Source organism: Drosophila biarmipes, chromosome 3L (assembly GCF_025231255.1).
Source record: "Drosophila biarmipes strain raj3 chromosome 3L, RU_DBia_V1.1, whole genome shotgun sequence".
Lineage (NCBI taxonomy): Eukaryota > Metazoa > Arthropoda > Insecta > Diptera > Drosophilidae > Drosophila > Drosophila biarmipes.
In genome coordinates, this window is record NC_066613.1 from 25,822,736 (window position 1) to 25,839,973 (window position 17,238).

The following is a 17,238-nucleotide window of genomic DNA, read 5'->3' on the forward strand; positions in this document are numbered from 1 at the left end:
CCCCTTTTCATTTTGGGTTTAACAGTTTTATTTGCTCTCAAGAAACAAAATGATCTCAAAACAGTCCAATCTTTAAAGCACAGTCTACCAAATAGGGTGCGAACCACTAGGCCGCCGCTCAAGAGGGGCACTTGCCGTAGATGGTCTTCCAGTTGTTGGGATGGTTGTAGCCCAGCAGGATGGGCAGGTGCAGGAACAGCGTGATGTGCTCGCCCTGTATCGACGTGGACACCTTGACCCACTTGCGCAGCCACTCGATCATGGCCTCGCTGCCGAGGCTGTCGGGATTCAGTCCGCGCAGATAGCAGGAGTAGCGCAGAGCCTCCGGGGTCAGGTTGTGGACGCCGCCCTCGCGGGTTATGGCCTGGTCCATGTAGTGGACCAGAAAGGCGTGCTCGTGTAGGCGATGCCGCTTGAAGATGCTGCTGGGCAGGCCATGAAGGTTGACTAGGTTTCTCTGCAAGAAGTGGATTAGGTGAATAAGGCACAGCCATCCCCCAAAGGTCGAATTCAACCAACAACATGCTTCCGTGACATTCCGAGCAGGGAGTAGGGTCCATCGGCGAATATGTCCTTGACATCGATGAGCATCTCTGGCGTGGGATGGGTGCCGCTGCCCAGCTGTCCCAGGATATCGGCGAACGCCGAGTGCTTGGGGTGCGCGGCGGTCGCTTTGAGCTTGGCCTGCAGGCAGCGAAAGACGTCCTTGTTGTTGCACAGTCGCCGCTTCATGTAGTAGCTCTGGAACTCGGAGCGCTGCTGCGCGGTCCAGAAGTGGGCAGTGAGAAAGGAGCGGGGGTAATAGAAACTGGCGAGGATCGGTCCAGATTAGCAGGGATCAAGCAGCAGTGGATAACAACTTACACCAGGGGAAAGAATGCATAGCCCACCATGGGCAGGGAGCAGCCAATCAGAGCCGGGGCCACCTTCATCATGTCCCGCGGCATCTGCATGTACAGCTCCAGCTCCTGACGATTCAGCGCTCTGATGCCCTGGGGCGAATCATTGGCTATGCGGGCAATCTTCAGGAAGCGCTTCATGTCGCCAAAGAAGTCCCTGACGCCATCGAAGAACACCCGGTACAGCTGCATGGCCTTCGGAAAGTTCTTTTCCAGCACTTTGTCATAGTTCTTCACATAGTTGAAGTAGCGGGTGAATATGTAGTCCTGCATATTGTCCCGCATTTGATCGCGCTTGGACTTCACGGTGTCCAGCTCCTTGCGCTTCTCGTCCTCCGGCGCTCCCTGCGGCGGCAGCGGGGCGTCGGAGCTGCTGGACCTCGGGACCTTTGGCTTTTCGGGCGGCTTGTTGGCATCCCAGCCCGTTTCGTAGATGACCTTGCCCACGCTGGTTATCTCGGCGGCCACATTTCGCTTGATTTGCGCCGGCGGAGTCGCCGCCTCGGGCTTTGTGGCGTAGTTTCTGCTATCGCTGGGTGGGTAATTGAATTGCAATTGATTGATGGCGAATTGGGGTCAGGTTCTCGTGCTCGTTCTCACCTGCTGCACAGGTGTAGCAGTGGCCGGCGATCCCGGGGCCAGCGGTTGACCGGGACCGAGGCGAGTCGGGCCACGCGCAACGCCAACGCCATTCTGGAACTGCAAGGAGAGAAGCGCCTTGTTACGCAACCGCCGACTCCAATGCAGGAGTTGCTGCCCACCAAAATAAAAAATCAAAGCCAATTGAAGCAACTCCGATTTACTTATTTGGAACAGCTGATGCCTAGAGGTGGCTACACATCGATATTCTAGGTTCTGGATTCCTAGATGGCTATCGAAAGAGGGTTGGAGTCCTAGATTGGACTCTCCAAAGCTGGAGATTTCCATTGAAGACTCAAACCTAGCGTTAATGGGTTTTTGATATTTTAAAATGACAAAAACCTTTGAAATCTTGCAAATGTGCAGGAATTCGAAAGCACACTTAGTACAATTAAATTCCAGCACATCTGTAAGAAATTCTCTAAATGTGGGCGACATCGATAAGACATCGACGCTTCCTGCCAAAACTACGACCTACTGTTTCAGTAGGACCATAAACCCAAGTTTGCCATTAAGTACTGGTATACAGCCGTCCGTGGAGTTATAAAAGGGGAGTCCCCGCATAAGCCAGCGCAGTCGAATTTTAAATATCGTGCTGAAGAGTTGAACTTTAACTTGCAAGAGGATTATTTCGCGGAACCATGAGTGGCCAGAACCAAATAAAAGAAGTCCTGAGAAGCTTGCAAATTTCTGACGAAGATCGTTGTGAGTACACGTCGGATGCCATTGCCATTCAAAACCATGTGATTGATGAGCTGAAAAATAAGGACTCAGCTTTTCGCAGTGCCTATGACGGCCTGAGTCTGGGTGGTATGTTTGGTTTAAGCCTGCAAATATTATACATTCTGTCTATAATTTGTTGTCAACCCCATCAGGAAGTTACTTGGATCGGGTCAAGCTGACTACTCCCGATGAATTTGACTTGCATATGAAGCTCAAGTTCCCATTTCAAATCACCCCAAATCGAGACGAAAATGGCTTTATCTTTCTGTATGCACCTGGAGGACGGCACTCACAGATCGTGGGCTCTGATGGCTACATTCGGCGCCAGTATCTTCAGGACTGGTTGCGCGGCATCTTCAAGCAGGTGTTCAATCCAACATTGAGATTAAAAAGTGACAGGACTGGCAATACCTATACGGTGTCGTATACTTTGGAGGGATACGGCTGCGCCCATTCCATTGAAGCCAAGTGCGGAGATCGCATTATAGCTATGGACCTGGTGCCGGCCTTCGAGTTCGAAGGTTCTCAGTGGCCATTTGCTAATCCACCGGTTCCCTGGCAGACGCGCAGTCAGTATCCCTGGTTTGCCATTCCGCAAAAGAAACCGCGGAACCAGGATGATCGCACTTTTATGGTGTGTGCCCCTCATTGGGAACGCGAAGTGATGAAGGGCTCATACAATATGAAGAACGTGTTGCGTCTCATGAAGGGATTACGCGATGGTAATAGCAGCGATTTGCCGCATTTGTCCAGTTACATGCTGAAGAGCGTGCTCCTCCAGGAAATCCAAAGTGTCAACTGGAAGCGCGACGAGGCTCCTCTGCTGGTGGAGATGTGGGGTAAATTGGTGTACCGTCTCAATGCTGGCAGACTGGATTTCTTCTTGGCCGACGGCCACAATATCTTCGATCGTCTGAATGAACGAGAACTAAGCATCTGTCGCAGTAACGCCAGCCGTATTTACCAAGAATTACGTGTATGCAACGGCTCTCAGTTGTATAACCTATTTAAAAAGAACTAATCATCTATGCATTTTTTAAGGCGGAATTTCTATTCTATTAATCAATTGTATTCGGCTATATTTCAATAAAAAAGCATACATATATACCCTGACTACAAATATGTTTGCCTTTCTGGAAGGAATTCAGTGCAGATAGGGGCAAAGTGATAATTCAAGCAATAAGCCCGAGCAATAAATAAACCTAAGGGTCTCGTTTATATTGTTTTTCCGGTGCTGATACAATGACAAAACTGATGATAAGTAATAATTTGATAGTTCCTAGAAGGGACTTATCCCCGGCAATAAACAGTGTACAGAGATTACGCGATCTCAAGTAGCCGATGAATGCCCCTGTTTTGCAGAGTCAGTGTATCATTGGTATTTCTTCTCTCCCCTTCCCTTCTCGTATTTCTTCTATTACTTCTCACCGGGGAATTGAAAAAGGGGAACCACGGAATTCTTTGAGGTGGCGCCACTGGAGACACGTGTGGCTGGATTTGGAACATGTGTCGAAGTAACTTTTATTTGGTGTGACCAGATCGCAGAAAGTATGGCGCCTTGATTCAAATTCAGATTCAGCTTCATAAAAATTACAGAAAAAGAACTGAGATAGAGCAAAAGGATGCACATTTATTAGGATGCCATATTTAATTTTAGGTAATTTTTTTTTTTTTAGTCGTAGTTAAAATAGTCTAAGGGAATATTCTTTGCATTGTGAACATGAATGATTAAAACTCATTGGGAAATATAAATAAATATTTACTATTCCGAGTTCCAGTTGTAGTTTCAGTTTCTGTTTCCCAAGACTTTGCGGAACATAGGGGCATTCAAAAACTTGGCGCCTTTGCAACGCAGCCAGCAGCTGCGCACTGTGTTCCGGAGAGAGGCTTTCTCCCAGCTTGCAGCAGAAATGGCGCTGCTGCTGCTGCTGTGGGAGAAGAGAAAGCGACGTTCAGTCCACCCGGAGTCGTCTGTTGCGTCGGTAGCTCGAGTCCCTTCCGTTTGCCGAGAACGAAAGCGCGGCGGCTGGTGCGTTGTTTTCGCCTCGTAGATGCTGGCTGCAATCGAGCACAACAAAAGCAGCGGTGGCAGCAATAAAAACGGGCAGCAAAATTAAGCGGAGGCGCAGAAAAGCAAAAAATACACGGAATCGTAACTAATCACCAGGCCATCAATGGCGGCCACTTTTGGCCATTTTGTGGCATAAGCGGAAACGGAAATGTGCGTTAGTTGTTTGCCAGGCTAAAGGGGGGGAGTGGTGGCTGAAGGGCGGGGTGGGAAAAGAGGGCGGCGAGACCTTCAGCGGGAAATTGTAAAACTTAGCGCGTGTCCAACTTGCTTGACTTCCCACTTGTGTCAGCGCTGGGAAAGCGGAAAAGCGGAAGGGGCGGACCAAGTTACCCGCAAGACACTCTCTGATGTCTCTTTCTGTGTGTTTGGTGTACATAACAGTGCGTGTGTGTACGCGTGTTTTTCCGCTTAGCTGCTGGGCGATTTATTTATCAGCCACAGGACATGGGATGTAGCCTACGTATAGGTGTACACCTATAGCCCGCTGGAAAAGCTTCAGTTACACTATTGACACTGGCACCAACCCATTTGTTTGCCCGCCCCCTAACAAAAATAGAACGAGAACCAAGTGAGCGCCATGAATAGAGCCGCCGAAGTGCCGAAGTGCCTGGTGGCTAGGTTTAATTGAAAAAACGTCAATATTCCTTCAGGCGACCACCACCCGTTGAGTCCTCGCCCGTCCGTCGAAAGGTCCTTGGCCAAACTCTGTCGAAGTTCAAGGTGCCCATGCTGCCCATATTAAGTCGATTCCCACGACCCATCCTCCGTCGCTGTTCCCTGGGATTACATAAAGTGCCAATCTTTCGAAGGAGAATGCGTTATTCATTATGGAGATTTCCCTGCGCCGGCAGTCAATTCAGTATGGATTCGGGTTTATTGAATTGCCCGGCCATGAGTTGCACTTTATGAATATTTAAGGTTAATACATTTCCATTTCACCGGGCCAGGGAGAAACAATTTCGTCGGATTACCCAGCAGAATCCTGGGTGTGGGCAAACATTGGGAGAAGTGAGAGCAGAAATGTGCTGCAGATGATATCATGGTGACTTGGCTTTAAGATTCCCAGGTTCCTTGGCTTGGCGCAGAAAAATAAGCAAAATAGACGAAGGGGAATTTGAGTGAACTAAACTTCTTTAACATTTTTTTATTCTTATTAAAAAATATTCATTTAAAAGTATGTAGCTTGAGAATGCATACTATTTGAAATAGTCACCTTAAGGTTGAACCTATTTCTATGAGTCTGAGCTTTATTTTTTGGTTGGAACTTAGACAAAAGGAGTACTGTGACAATACTCAAGAAAAATAAAATTTCCAGTGAAGAACTAAATTTAATTTTTCAATCCAAAACCAAAAGTGCCAAATAGAGAGATACCAGAGAATCAATTACCCCTCTGTCCAAGGCAGCAAACGTGAGACCACTGCCAATTATTGGGGTAAACTGCATGTGGATGCACTAAGTGGTGGTCGGAATGGTATAATTAAATTGGGTTTGTCGCTGGCAGGCGGAGTAAAACACTATTAAATGCGAGCGACATCCGGCAGGCAATCAATAATGTCAACACAGGCTGAAAATCGGGGCAGATGCCTAATTGCCACCGTCACTCTGGGGTCACTCCTCGGAATTCCGAAGCTATGACAACAATTAGCATAGGCGGCATAAATGGAGCACAGCCCAGCAGGGCAATTTGCTGCTCGCTAAATGGCAGCTCCTTGGTGCTCCGCCCGGCCGCTGCCATAAAGTTAATCATACGCACCGTTGAACCGCAGCCAATTCCATTACATGGCTGCAGTTTCAGTGCCAAGAGCACTTGCAAACACGAGCTGCACATCCGCAGGCCGCCGGAAAACAAATACTTGCAGCGGAAAGTGGTAGTTGCGCGCGGAAAATCGAGAATAGTCTCGGCTCGACCGTTTTGTAATAGTTTTAGGGGTATATTCAATTTGTTCTGGATTTTCTGACACATGTAGGTGCCGGTAAAAAGGTGTGAAACTAGCGTTTCACAGGGGTGTGACCCATTTCTCGGACTTTTTTGCTTTAGTTACTAAAGTAGCGCAGCAAAAATATTAAACTATTTAACTGGATTTTAAAGTTTTAAGAGCTTACAGAATTATCTAGAGATTTGGCAATATAATATGTTATTGAGAGGGCTTGGATCAATGACTTTTTTACACATAACATAATATTTTATCAACTTTCTATTAATTGTCCTGGCCTTTCAACTTTATCAATTATGCATCGAGGATACTACCTTTAACGGGTCCACTCTGAAACGTGAGAAAATATTCAAAGTCACGAGTTTCAAGGTCGGAAGTGAAAGTTTCTTGGCTGGCATTTTTGGCAAATCTTTTCACTTTACGTGCAAGGCCCCCGCTTCAGTCCGTGTGTCAAACTATATTAGCTGCGGCGCCATCGAAATTGGCTTTTCTCGTTCGATTGCGGGGAGAAGCCAGCGCAGTTGGCATTCCTTAATGCCCGCAAGAAGGTGGCGACAATGGCAAACGACGCTGGCGAAAAATGCAAAGCACGCGAAAATGCGTTTAAAAGTGGGCACAGCTTGGGGAAAACTATTCGTAGGGGGCGGGCAAGGGGTCCTGCTCCTTGTCGCATATGCAAATTCACCCCTGAGCTTTGCTCCACCACCCACACCACCCACGAAAACACACACAGACAACCGCCCTGGGAAAACAACAAACAACTGCAGTGAGTTGCGGTGAGTGTGAGTGACAGCCTGGCAGACACCTTGTCAATGTCTTGCGGCTACGGGCAACCCCTGTCCGCCCGGCATCCCAGTCCCACTCCCCGGTCCGCACTCCGGAGACTCTGCCACGCGTTGCCGGGCAATGTTAAGTGCACTGAAAGCAACGGCATCTATTAACACCTAATATAATACCTTAAGACTTACATGAGAGTTACGAAGGCTTTTTAACAATCCAATAGAGCAGAGAGTTTTTAAAATGCAATAAAACATTTTAATTATTTATTTTTTTAAATGCTTCATCTTCACTGGTTTTAAAAAAAGCCTGCAAGTTTGTATTATATAACATTACATCCATAATAAAACATTGCTAGAGTCAGGTATTTTGGTCTATTTGGAATAAGTAAATGTTTGATTTTAGACTTTTGAAGTGAAATATGTCATTTTAATATACTACGGCTACTACAGACAATGTGTTAAGCAAACATTTTGAAATTAGTATAAATACATTTTATTATACTGATGCTTTTGGAACACCAAGGCAGCCCTACTGACACACCCGCATTAATTTATTTGATAAGGCAAAGAAGAATAATATTTTGAAGTGTAACATAGAACTCAAAGGAACCCAAACAACAGCAGCAATGACAGCAGGCGGGGAGCAGGCCAAGTGGCAACAGCACAGCTGACTGACTACACATTTGCATACGCCAAGGTGTGCATTCTCTTTTTTCCAGCAGGTGGGACAAGCTTAACACGGTGCTGCCTTTGTTTTTGGGCCTTGAATGCGCCGCGGGCGTTGCTTTAATGAATGTGCAATGCTGATGCATTTCTTTGGCAAAAGCGAGGAACAAAAAGCGTTGCCTACATTTGAGGGCCCGGGGAATTTCCTGCGAATGGGATTAGCCTAGCTTGTGGGCTCGACAGCGCCAATTAGCGAGAGGCATAGTCCAATTTGCATTTGCTTACCTTTCTACTTACCCCACGATTGCAATTATATGGTCGCAAGGCCCTAAAAACTTATTGGAAATCCTGCAAACTCATTAATTCATTTTGGTATTTAATTCACTGGAACTAATGCCGCCGGGCTGCTAGTGGCTTTGCAATCAACTAAAATTAATTTAAAATGCAAATTATAACACGTTGAGCAAAAGTCGCGGAATTCGATGGAAACTTTTCGGCGGTAAAAACTTTTGACAGCTGTCATAAACTTTTTTCCACTTAAATCATTAGTAAGCCGCGACTAAGAGAATAAATGCAAATTGAATGACTCAATAAAAGCGAATGAATGCAGGCGAAGTTTTTGATTGCAATGCAGTAAAATTGTTTTTATGAAAAGTGCTTCTTAAAACTGTTTTAAATAATGGTAGCGCTTTTCAAGGCTCTTTTATGATAAGGTATCTTAAAAGTCACTTGAAATATTACTCAAGTGAGACAATTAAAATGCAATTTAGCATAGTTAGGAGTTAAGTGCCTGAAATAAGCCATATTATGACTATTTAATTGAGTTGCAATTAAAGAGCGAGGCAACCAGAAAACCACATCACAACCAACACATTTCAACGGGCATTTCAAACGCAGCTCCGCCGACAGTAAATTTTGGACAGCCTGCTACAGACCCCGAACCCCTTAACATAAGCCCGCCTGAAAATCGATTTCTTGTGGCTCTCCATCCGAAAGCACCATAAATTGTAGACCAGATTTGCAGACTGCATCAAAGATAACCATTTCGGTCTGTTAATTATGCATGCAGGCTGGAAGTGCGGCCCCGTCCAAGGATCATTGAAGGGGCGAGTGTGTGGATATTTGGATAGTCGAGGGCCCCAAGCAAGAGCACTGCAAATGCAGTCGAGCCCAAGGGGCAAATAAAGACTCAAGAAGTTAAACCAGCCGGCTCGAGTATGTGCCACATAAACCATTCCAGCACACACTTAGGGCCAGGATCAGAGGCCTGAGCAGGATTTCTTACAAGGGGTGAAAAGGCTTTGCTCTTCAGTTTGATTAATTCTTCGGTGGGTAAACACATTTCAACAGGGTTCAACAGGTTTGGAGGGAATTTCGGTAAGTGGATCTCGGCATAATTCGATTGGGCTTTCGATTGGGTGGATGTTCCACGTCTAAGGCTACTAAGCTCTTCAATGAGGTTGCTTAATTTTAACGAGATAGTAGAGCAACTTGATTAATAAATAAATTAATAAATAAAAAACAAGCAATTTCGAGACCAAACTGTGTAGAACTTTAACATTTTCGTACTTACATTTTTAAGTAAAATTTGTTCTTAAAAATCTTGTTTTGTGTATGAAATTTGGAGGAGTATAGATAAATTGCATCATTGCTATTAACGCTTAATTAAAAAAAAAATTGTTAATATGAATGAGAAAATTCCGAGTAACTGATATTTTAGGAATCTGGTTGTGTCACAAAATCCAAGAAGATTTTGTTCTTGAATCAATCCTATTTAGTAATAATAAAGAGTTATACAAGGAAATAAGGTTAAGCTTTCGGTAGTAAGCTTGTATGAAATTGAAATTGCTTCTCTTATATTTTTTAATGTTTCGAGAACCGATTTATCCCCTTCGCCACACCCCTGCCCCGAATAGCATGTTGCTCTAGTCTCCGCTTTGCCAACGATTTGCCGGCTCAATTCACACAGACTCGCAGAGCGGCTTGAGATTGTTGCCATGTCGAGGTGGTTTCCCTCAAATCTATTTAAATAGCTCGGAGGATGGGGGGTAAATGGCGAGGCTTTTGCGATGGGGGGAGGATGCTCTGTGCGTGCCGCCGAGCGTGGGAAATTGAATTAAGTTTTCATTTAGCAAATAACTTGCAGCTGCCACGGCACATACAAATTGCATTATTTATTGCACTTTGCAGAGGCGACCCCAAATAAACAATCATCACATAAATACGTAATCAACAAGCGGCCCCAAAAAAGAGGCTCCTTGGCTGGCAGCCAACGGCAAACCACCCACCAGGCACCACCACCCACTCAGCCACCCAACCACCCACCCAGCCACCGCAGCATGTAAAGCTCTGTGGGCGGGCGGAGTGGCACAGACGCTTTCGGAGGAGGAGGTGTGAATGAAGCGATGTGCAGGCAAAACATTTTGTAATATTGAAGAACAGACAGCGGCAGGAGCAGGAGGACGAGCACCTGTTGCCGACCCGTCCACAAAGGACTGGCCTGGACCGGGCGATAGTGAGCGGTGAAAGGCCAGGTGAAAGGTGAAAGCAGCAAGCCGAGAGCAGCAGAGCACCGCAGCAATGGCCGTGAATGTACTGGACTACGATCACTTCGCCATCAGCGCCATTGTGGTGGGCTCTCTGCAGCTGGTCTTCTTCCTGATCAACTCCATCCTCCAGATGGACAAGCTGACGGACTTTGCCGGCGGCGTTAACTTCATCATCATCTCCCTGCTGACCTTCTTCCTCGGCCAAATCGATCGACCATCGAAGGTGAGTTGACTTTTAGGAGCTATATCCTTTTTCCTATTATTTTGTGGTTATATCTTAAGCAATTGTATATCTTGAATGTTAAGTCTAGACATTCAATGGATCAAGTATACCCACTCAAAATAATTCCGAGGACGGACTAAAAATGGAAATAACAAACATTTTATTCAGCCAACCTTGTTTTAAAATTGGCTTTTCCCAATGCCAGCAATAAATAATCATAAATCACCCAACGGTTTTGTCAAATAAAATAAAAGTCAATAAATTACTTTCGTTTGAAAACTCAAATATATCGATGTGATATGTTTAAAAATTGTATGGCTATGTTCGAAATTTAAGCAATGCATAATTTATGAGCCGTTTTGTTTAGTAGCTCGTTAGCTTTCACTGAACCATGCTTTTTTCAGAGAAATTAAATTCTGTGAACTTGAAGCGTGACCATAAACATGTCACCCAACTGGGCGTGAAGGGGCTGCTGCAGTGGGTGGCCTGGGCGCCTTACAGTGGGTGCCTTGTAGTGGGTGGTGGTTGGGCGCTGGTGGTTTCGGCTGCTGACATTGAAAACTGAGTTTTGCATACGCACGCCGACACAGACGCAGACGCACACAGAGCCAAACATCCATTGCCGACAAACAAAAGGTTACGCCCACCGAGGCCCACATTTCAGCTGTTGTTCGTCGTTGTTTGCTGCTGTTCCATTTGTTGTTTTATCTGTAGTCTGTGTCGGTGTCGGTGTGGATGTGGATGTGGGTCTCCTTCTGGCTGAGCCTGACCTTGGCATCGTGAGGGTCCTCAATCCGTCCGCCGACGTGTCCTTCCGCCGGGCCATCATCCAGCTGCCTAAGCAGCCAACTAACGCTATTTGCGGCAGCTCGAGAGCATATCAATCCACTCCAGGATAGCCCACAATTTATAATTAATTAATTGGACTTGATGGGCAAGCTCGTAGCTTAGCAGGGCGCTAAAGGGGAAAATTATGTTTAACTTAAATAGAGACTGACAGCCCAGTGCAGAGCCCATAGTGCGCTTAAATTTCTAATTTTATTTTGTTCAGAAACAGAAAGGTATTTTTAATCCGTAAAATTTAACACGTTTCTGTATAAGATTTAATGTATGTATCCCGTACACTCAACTCTATCTTTAATGACGACACATTTCGCCGCAGGCTCTTCAAATATAATTAATATGGCATGCTCATTTCGATTCATTAACATCTCTTCAAGAGATTTTAATTAAGATTACCCTAATTAAAAATGGGCCATTATAAAGAGCCTTCATATTTGGGCTATAATTCTCGTAGTCGTGCGCTTCATTATCCTGTTTTCCTACCTCAACTGCTGACACTCGCATGCTTGAGGTAATTTTATTTTTTAATAATGGGAAACTGCTATTGATAAATCCTCTTAAATAAAAACCTATATATGGAATGGACATTTCCTTCCGTTTAAGCCCGTTGAGGCTTTTGTTTCAGTTTCCAGTCTCGAACGCCGCACAATGTATCGATTTACTGAATAGCCCATGAAAGCTTGTTAAGGGCTTATAACGATTCGCCCGGCACAGCAGATACAAATTGAGAAATAAATTCGTTTCTTAACTGCTGTTGGTTTTGGCCTGGTGAAACCAACTCGTGTGCAAAACAAACAATCAAGGGCAAAATCTCTACGACCACGCACATCTATGTGCTTTTAATTTGAACCCCCGCACGTGGACAAAGTAAACAAAGAAGCTGAAATCGAGATATTAATTCTCTTCGAACGACCAATAAATATTTGCGCCCCACAAAACCGAGTTTGAATATCGATCGTAAATTAAAATTAAATTTCTGCCAGCAAACGCAAGCCAAATTGGTTTTAAGGAAGGAAAATGGCGGACGCGGGACGTCGGGCGGAAACGGAAGTGCTGCCACTGCTTGTGGCCGTCGCTGCTTGTATTGCAAGCAGTGTAGTGGTGTTAGTGCACTGCAGCTGTGCGAGGGCCATAAAAATGCTTTACTGCCGCCGTATGCAGTCGCCTGTCGATGGTTTATCGCCGTTCAGTCTCGCTTAATAAATCGAGCGATAAAGTAGCTTAAGTCCCGCACTGAAAGGCAGCTCAATCAACTGACAAAATAGGCAATCAAGTCAGCCCGGCGATACGACAAACCCATTTGGCTACAGAGTGCCCTTCCCGCAACCCCCACAACCTGCACAGCCCCCTTGACCTCGCCTTGGCTGGCGGTTACGGTCATGAGCCGCCTGTTCACTGCCATTGACAAAGCAATTTAACAATTTTTCCTGCATTTTTCATGACGACATTTGACGAGCGACCCGCCCCTGCTCCTGCCGGCTCCTCATCCGAGCGCAATGCATTTCGGATTCAGTTGCCCCGTGTCAATGCCGTTTATAAATATGCAAAGTGCAGTCGACTCATTCATTATTGAACGGCGGCGCATAGAACCGCCGGCACTCGTGCGTGCTCCGCTTTATTTATGCAAAATTTGCATGACCACCGAAAGTGGTTTTGTAAAATAAAATATCCACTAAAAAATACACAAAAAGTTCTCCTCTGACGCTGCAAAGGCAGAGAATTCGTGCAAATTGCTCGTTGGCCAATGAATTTCTGCGCTTGCCGAGGTGGGGGGACGAACTGCTAGATACCCTAGGCGAGGAAAATGCCCTCTGTTATTGCGGGGATACTAAAATAGTTACTAGAGCTGCTTCCTGTCCAAGGATAGCGAGCCGAGCCTTGAACTCGAACTTTCGCCAAGCCTGCCTCTATTTCGAGGGCAATATATCTCATTCGCAAATAGCCAACACTAATTGTTTATTGCTATGATACCACCACACTCCGCCGTTTATTGCACAAAAACATCTTTTAACGGCGTGAGCAAGGCCTACTTCTTCTACGTTTGCACCTTAGGTGTTTAAGTTTCGTTCTTGGCAGGAGTTAGGCATAATAAACTAGGTTATATTCCTGTTAATTCCTTGATTAATAAACATTTATTAGTTTCTTGCCCGATTTTTTAGAAAAACTAGACTTATATAGACAAAGAGATAAAATGGTTTGAAAGAAATAAAGCTTACTTTTCAAAGCACTTTCGTCTTGATATTAAGAACATAACCTTCCAATACGTATGAAGACGAATCTTAAATTAAGATAAGCTCAACATTTTTTCTAAGGTTAATATTTTTTTTTAAGTAGTGAAGTTATATAATTATAACTTTCCAGGCCTATGACAGTCGCCAGCTGATGGTCACCTTCTTCGTTTGCCTGTGGGGCGCTCGGCTGTCCGGATACCTGCTGTACCGCATCATAAAGCTGGGTCGCGACAAGCAGTTCGAGGATACCCGCCGTAACATCATCCGCTACGCGGTCTTCTGGACCTTCCAGGTGAGTTCTGCCGGGGTGGTGCTCGGTGCTCGGTGCCGGGGGGCAAGGGCACGACCAATCCATGGCGTCAGCCACTTTTCAATATTCGACTCTCAATGACGGAACCTTCAACTTGGAGGTGGAAAATCAATCAAACTGTCGCTAATTGACACGTGCGCACAGGCTCTGAATATTTCATACTTCAGCACCTGTCGTCCGAGCGAGCTGCATGGTTGGAAATGGTAATCTCAATGTGGCCCACACCCAGACCGACCAACAATTAAAGCGCCATTCTCTCGGGCCGATTGACATGACACATGTGGGCGACACCAACTAAACGTCGAGTGGGTGGGTGTGGGGCTGGTGGTCGGTTGTTGGCAGTTGGGCATGGCTGCCAAGTGGGTGGTGGGTGCCTCCGTCCGGCCTTCATTGTATGTGGTGCTGCCCCCGATGGCGATGGCGTTGGCGTGCTGCATGTGGCATGTCCCACCATCGTTTTGTCTCCATTTATTTCGCATTTTCCCCCAATTCCAATCACTTGTTGCCAGTCGCAAGTGCGGCCATTGCAATCTGCAATAAAGTGCCAAAATGGAAAAGTGCATGCTGAATTGAACTTCAATTTGATATATCTGTTTGATTGCTGCAGTGAATCTTCCCTTCTTTTTTAAATAAGAGTGGGTGCTAAACCCAGAAAATGTATAGAAAACATGTTTTAGGCTTGATATTGGGAGATAGTTATGCGAAAGATATATTACAGTATAAACCTTTCGTTTTATAATCTTTAATTTTTAATGATTTATTTCCAATATAAATCTAACTCCATTCCTAGGCCGTGTGGGTGTACATTGTGTCACTGCCTGTAATAATCATCAACTCACCGCGCCACTCGCAGCCGCGTGCTCCAAAGACCATGACCACACTGGACTCCACGGGAACGGGTATGTTCATCGTGGGTCTGCTGGCGGAGACCTATGCGGATCTGCAGAAGTTCTCCTTCCGCCAGGATCCCGCCAATCAGGGCAAGTTCTGCAATGATGGTAAGTAATGAAACATATTCTTAAATATAAGTTTTTGTAAGTGATCCCCAAAGGCCTTTGGAGCGTGTCACGGCATCCCAACTACTTCGGCGAAGTGGTCATCTGGTGGGGCATCTTTGCCATATCGCTGAATGTGATCAGCGGCCATGAGTGGGTGGCGATTGCCTCTCCCATTTTCACCACGATGATCATCCTCTTTTTGTCCGGGATTCCTCTGCGGGAACGAAGTGCCGATGAAAAGTACAAAGAGTAAGTATCAGAACAAAATATTTATCGGATATTAACTATATTTTAAGAGATATATTTAGAAGAGTGATAGTGAAAATTTAAATTCCACTGACTTAAAGTAATTCATTAATAACGCATAGGGCAACAAACTTTTTAAATGATTTAATATTCTCCGTTCCCCTGGCTTTTGCAGCCAGCTGGAGTACCGGAAGTACAAGGCCTCGACCTCGCCGCTGATCCCAGTGCCTCCCGCCGTCTACGTGGAGGTGCCCAGTGCCCTGAAGTTCATCCTATGCTGCGAGTTCCCCATCTACGACTCGATGCGGATCCAGAAGGACCTCAGTCCCTACTCGCTCTCGATAGCCCGCTCCCACTCGCACATCTAGCAGTCAGTGGCCCACTCCAGCAGCGCGGCGGCTGGAGTGGGTCAACTGAATGCCCACTCGGGAGGCCACTCCGGGGGCGGCCACTCGGTGGGCCACTCGCTGCACCGGGGTCAGTGCTATGGGGCCAATGGCGGGGATGCCGAGAGCCACCAGAACTGCGGCGGCAGCTGCCGGAACGTGCACGTCAAGTCGAACCCCTACCAGTGCGAGGCGGGCTACGGCCACTACCCGGTCTGCCACACCGACGACGACACGGACGACGGGATCATCTACATGGACCGCACCCACTTCTACCACGAGCAGGAGCAGCACGCGGCGAAGGCGGTGCCCAGCACCAAGTGCAGCTACCTGGCCGAGGAGGAGCTGGCCTCCGACTACGACGAGGATGTGCCGGCCATCGATCTCAGCAAGGCCACCAGCGTGGAGAGCTTCGGCACCCGGGTGCAGTCGGAGCAGGCCGTGAATGCCGACGGGCTGCCCGTGACCGTGACCACGATTTTGTGATTGCCACTCTAGGATTGGTTCTCGAACTCAGTGAAGTTGTTCGCATCGGATTTTTATATTGCATGTACTAATGTGTGGAACTCTGTGTATGTCCTTGAAATGGTACATTCCCAGATAATCTAAATATCCAGATCTTAGTTTCTTGAATTTATTCGTAATTTTACTAAGATTATTTTAAATTTTCAAGGGGTTAGGTCACAGGAGACAATGTTTATTAGGTTTTAAATGTTTGGGGTGACATTGCAAATTTTTAAAAATAATGGACATGGTTCTTGTAGATAAAAAGACTAACCCCGACTATTTAGGTTGGACTTATAAAGGCGAAACCTAAGATACTACCCAATGTTTTGAGTACAACTTCGTTCCACCCCTTTGTACAGAAGTAAGGATGTTTTTTTCTGACAAATGCCAAAGTACCGAGTGGTAATGGTACACAGCATATCGGATACCCACAGCTGTCTAACACTCTAGTCTCTATGCTATTGTTGCTCAAATAACTAACGTGCCTCTTATGTGCTCTGCGCACCCCTAGATTGTTGCACTCTTACAAAATTTACGCTAGTCTCCGTTGAACTATCCTTGCTCTGCGACAACTGTTGCCCCCGATGAGGAATGAAGATGATAACCTATATATACCTATATCTCAACTGCATATTTTCGTATCGTATCGAACCGCAAACCACGCCCCACCAAAGAAAGGAAAGCGAATCTGAAGCCATTTAAACCGAAACATATCCCAAGGCAACGCAAACCCAACCAAAGATTTACACACACAATAAGTACAAGAATTGTCGCAGTGAGTTACGCTAGACGTTCGATAGCCATTGTTATTTTATATACAGGAATATCTACTCGCAGTAGCTGAACAGAGAAATATACCCAATGTATGTGCGTTACCCAAAGTTCTCGATAAGTGTACGTGTCTGTGTCTAGTTTGTGTCTCAAATGTTAAGCAGTATTACCTAATGAACGAATTGTACCTAATTGATTATGCTGAGTATGGAAACTAATAAACGAAACTAAAGAAAAATGTTCTATATATACTTGAGGAAGTTTTCAAGAGGTTCGTACTATACAACATAACTTAAGATCATTCATCATCAAGATTTTACATATTCCTATGAGCTTGCTACTAAGGCTACTTGAGGAAGTTTTCAAGAAGTTGATACTATACTACATAACTTAAGATCACTTCTCATCAAGATTATACATATTCCTATGAACACCTTCAGTACTAAGGTTAAATAAAGTAGT

The 17,238-nt window shown here is 45.7% G+C and overlaps 3 protein-coding genes across 3 annotated transcripts; 2 read left to right on the plus strand and 1 right to left on the minus strand.

The window, feature by feature from the left end:
- Nucleotides 1-4: 4 nt before the first annotated feature.
- Nucleotides 5-1,727, minus strand: LOC108035473 (LETM1 domain-containing protein 1). The gene is made up of 4 exons (XM_017111122.3): nucleotides 1,500-1,727; nucleotides 865-1,431; nucleotides 520-808; nucleotides 5-457 (listed from the first exon to the last, which is right to left on the minus strand). The coding sequence occupies exons 1-4, from the start codon at nucleotides 1,589-1,591 to the stop codon at nucleotides 119-121; spliced, it is 1,287 nt and encodes a 428-aa protein (XP_016966611.1). The 5' UTR covers nucleotides 1,592-1,727; the 3' UTR covers nucleotides 5-118.
- Nucleotides 1,728-2,100: 373 nt separating this feature from the next.
- On the plus strand, nucleotides 2,101-3,374 carry LOC108034551 (cyclic GMP-AMP synthase-like protein). Its single transcript, XM_017109479.3, has 2 exons — nucleotides 2,101-2,348; nucleotides 2,414-3,374. The coding sequence occupies exons 1-2, from the start codon at nucleotides 2,180-2,182 to the stop codon at nucleotides 3,280-3,282; spliced, it is 1,038 nt and encodes a 345-aa protein (XP_016964968.1). The 5' UTR covers nucleotides 2,101-2,179; the 3' UTR covers nucleotides 3,283-3,374.
- An 856-nt stretch (nucleotides 3,375-4,230) lies between these two features.
- On the plus strand, nucleotides 4,231-17,015 carry LOC108035434 (uncharacterized). The gene is given in 6 exon segments (XM_017111066.3): nucleotides 4,231-4,290; nucleotides 9,903-10,484; nucleotides 13,689-13,850; nucleotides 14,659-14,866; nucleotides 14,920-15,115; nucleotides 15,288-17,015. Coding segments are annotated over 5 exon segments (1,455 nt in total). The 5' UTR covers nucleotides 4,231-4,290; nucleotides 9,903-10,292; the 3' UTR covers nucleotides 15,985-17,015.
- Nucleotides 17,016-17,238: the final 223 nt, after the last annotated feature.

Bases quoted from the DNA above. Each gene is read 5' to 3' on its own strand.
- LOC108034551 (XM_017109479.3), top strand. From the start codon at position 2,180: ATGAGTGGCCAGAACCAAATAAAAGAAGTCCTGAGAAGCTTGCAAATT. The intron at 2,349-2,413 runs GTATGTTTGGTT...CAACCCCATCAG, and splicing joins TGACGGCCTGAGTCTGGGTG to GAAGTTACTTGGATCGGGTC.
- LOC108035473 (XM_017111122.3), bottom strand. From the start codon at position 1,591: ATGGCGTTGGCGTTGCGCGTGGCCCGACTCGCCTCGGTCCCGGTCAAC. The intron at 1,432-1,499 runs GTGAGAACGAGC...TTACCCACCCAG, and splicing joins CTGCTACACCTGTGCAGCAG to CGATAGCAGAAACTACGCCA. The intron at 809-864 runs GTAAGTTGTTAT...GATCCTCGCCAG, and splicing joins TATGCATTCTTTCCCCTGGT to TTTCTATTACCCCCGCTCCT.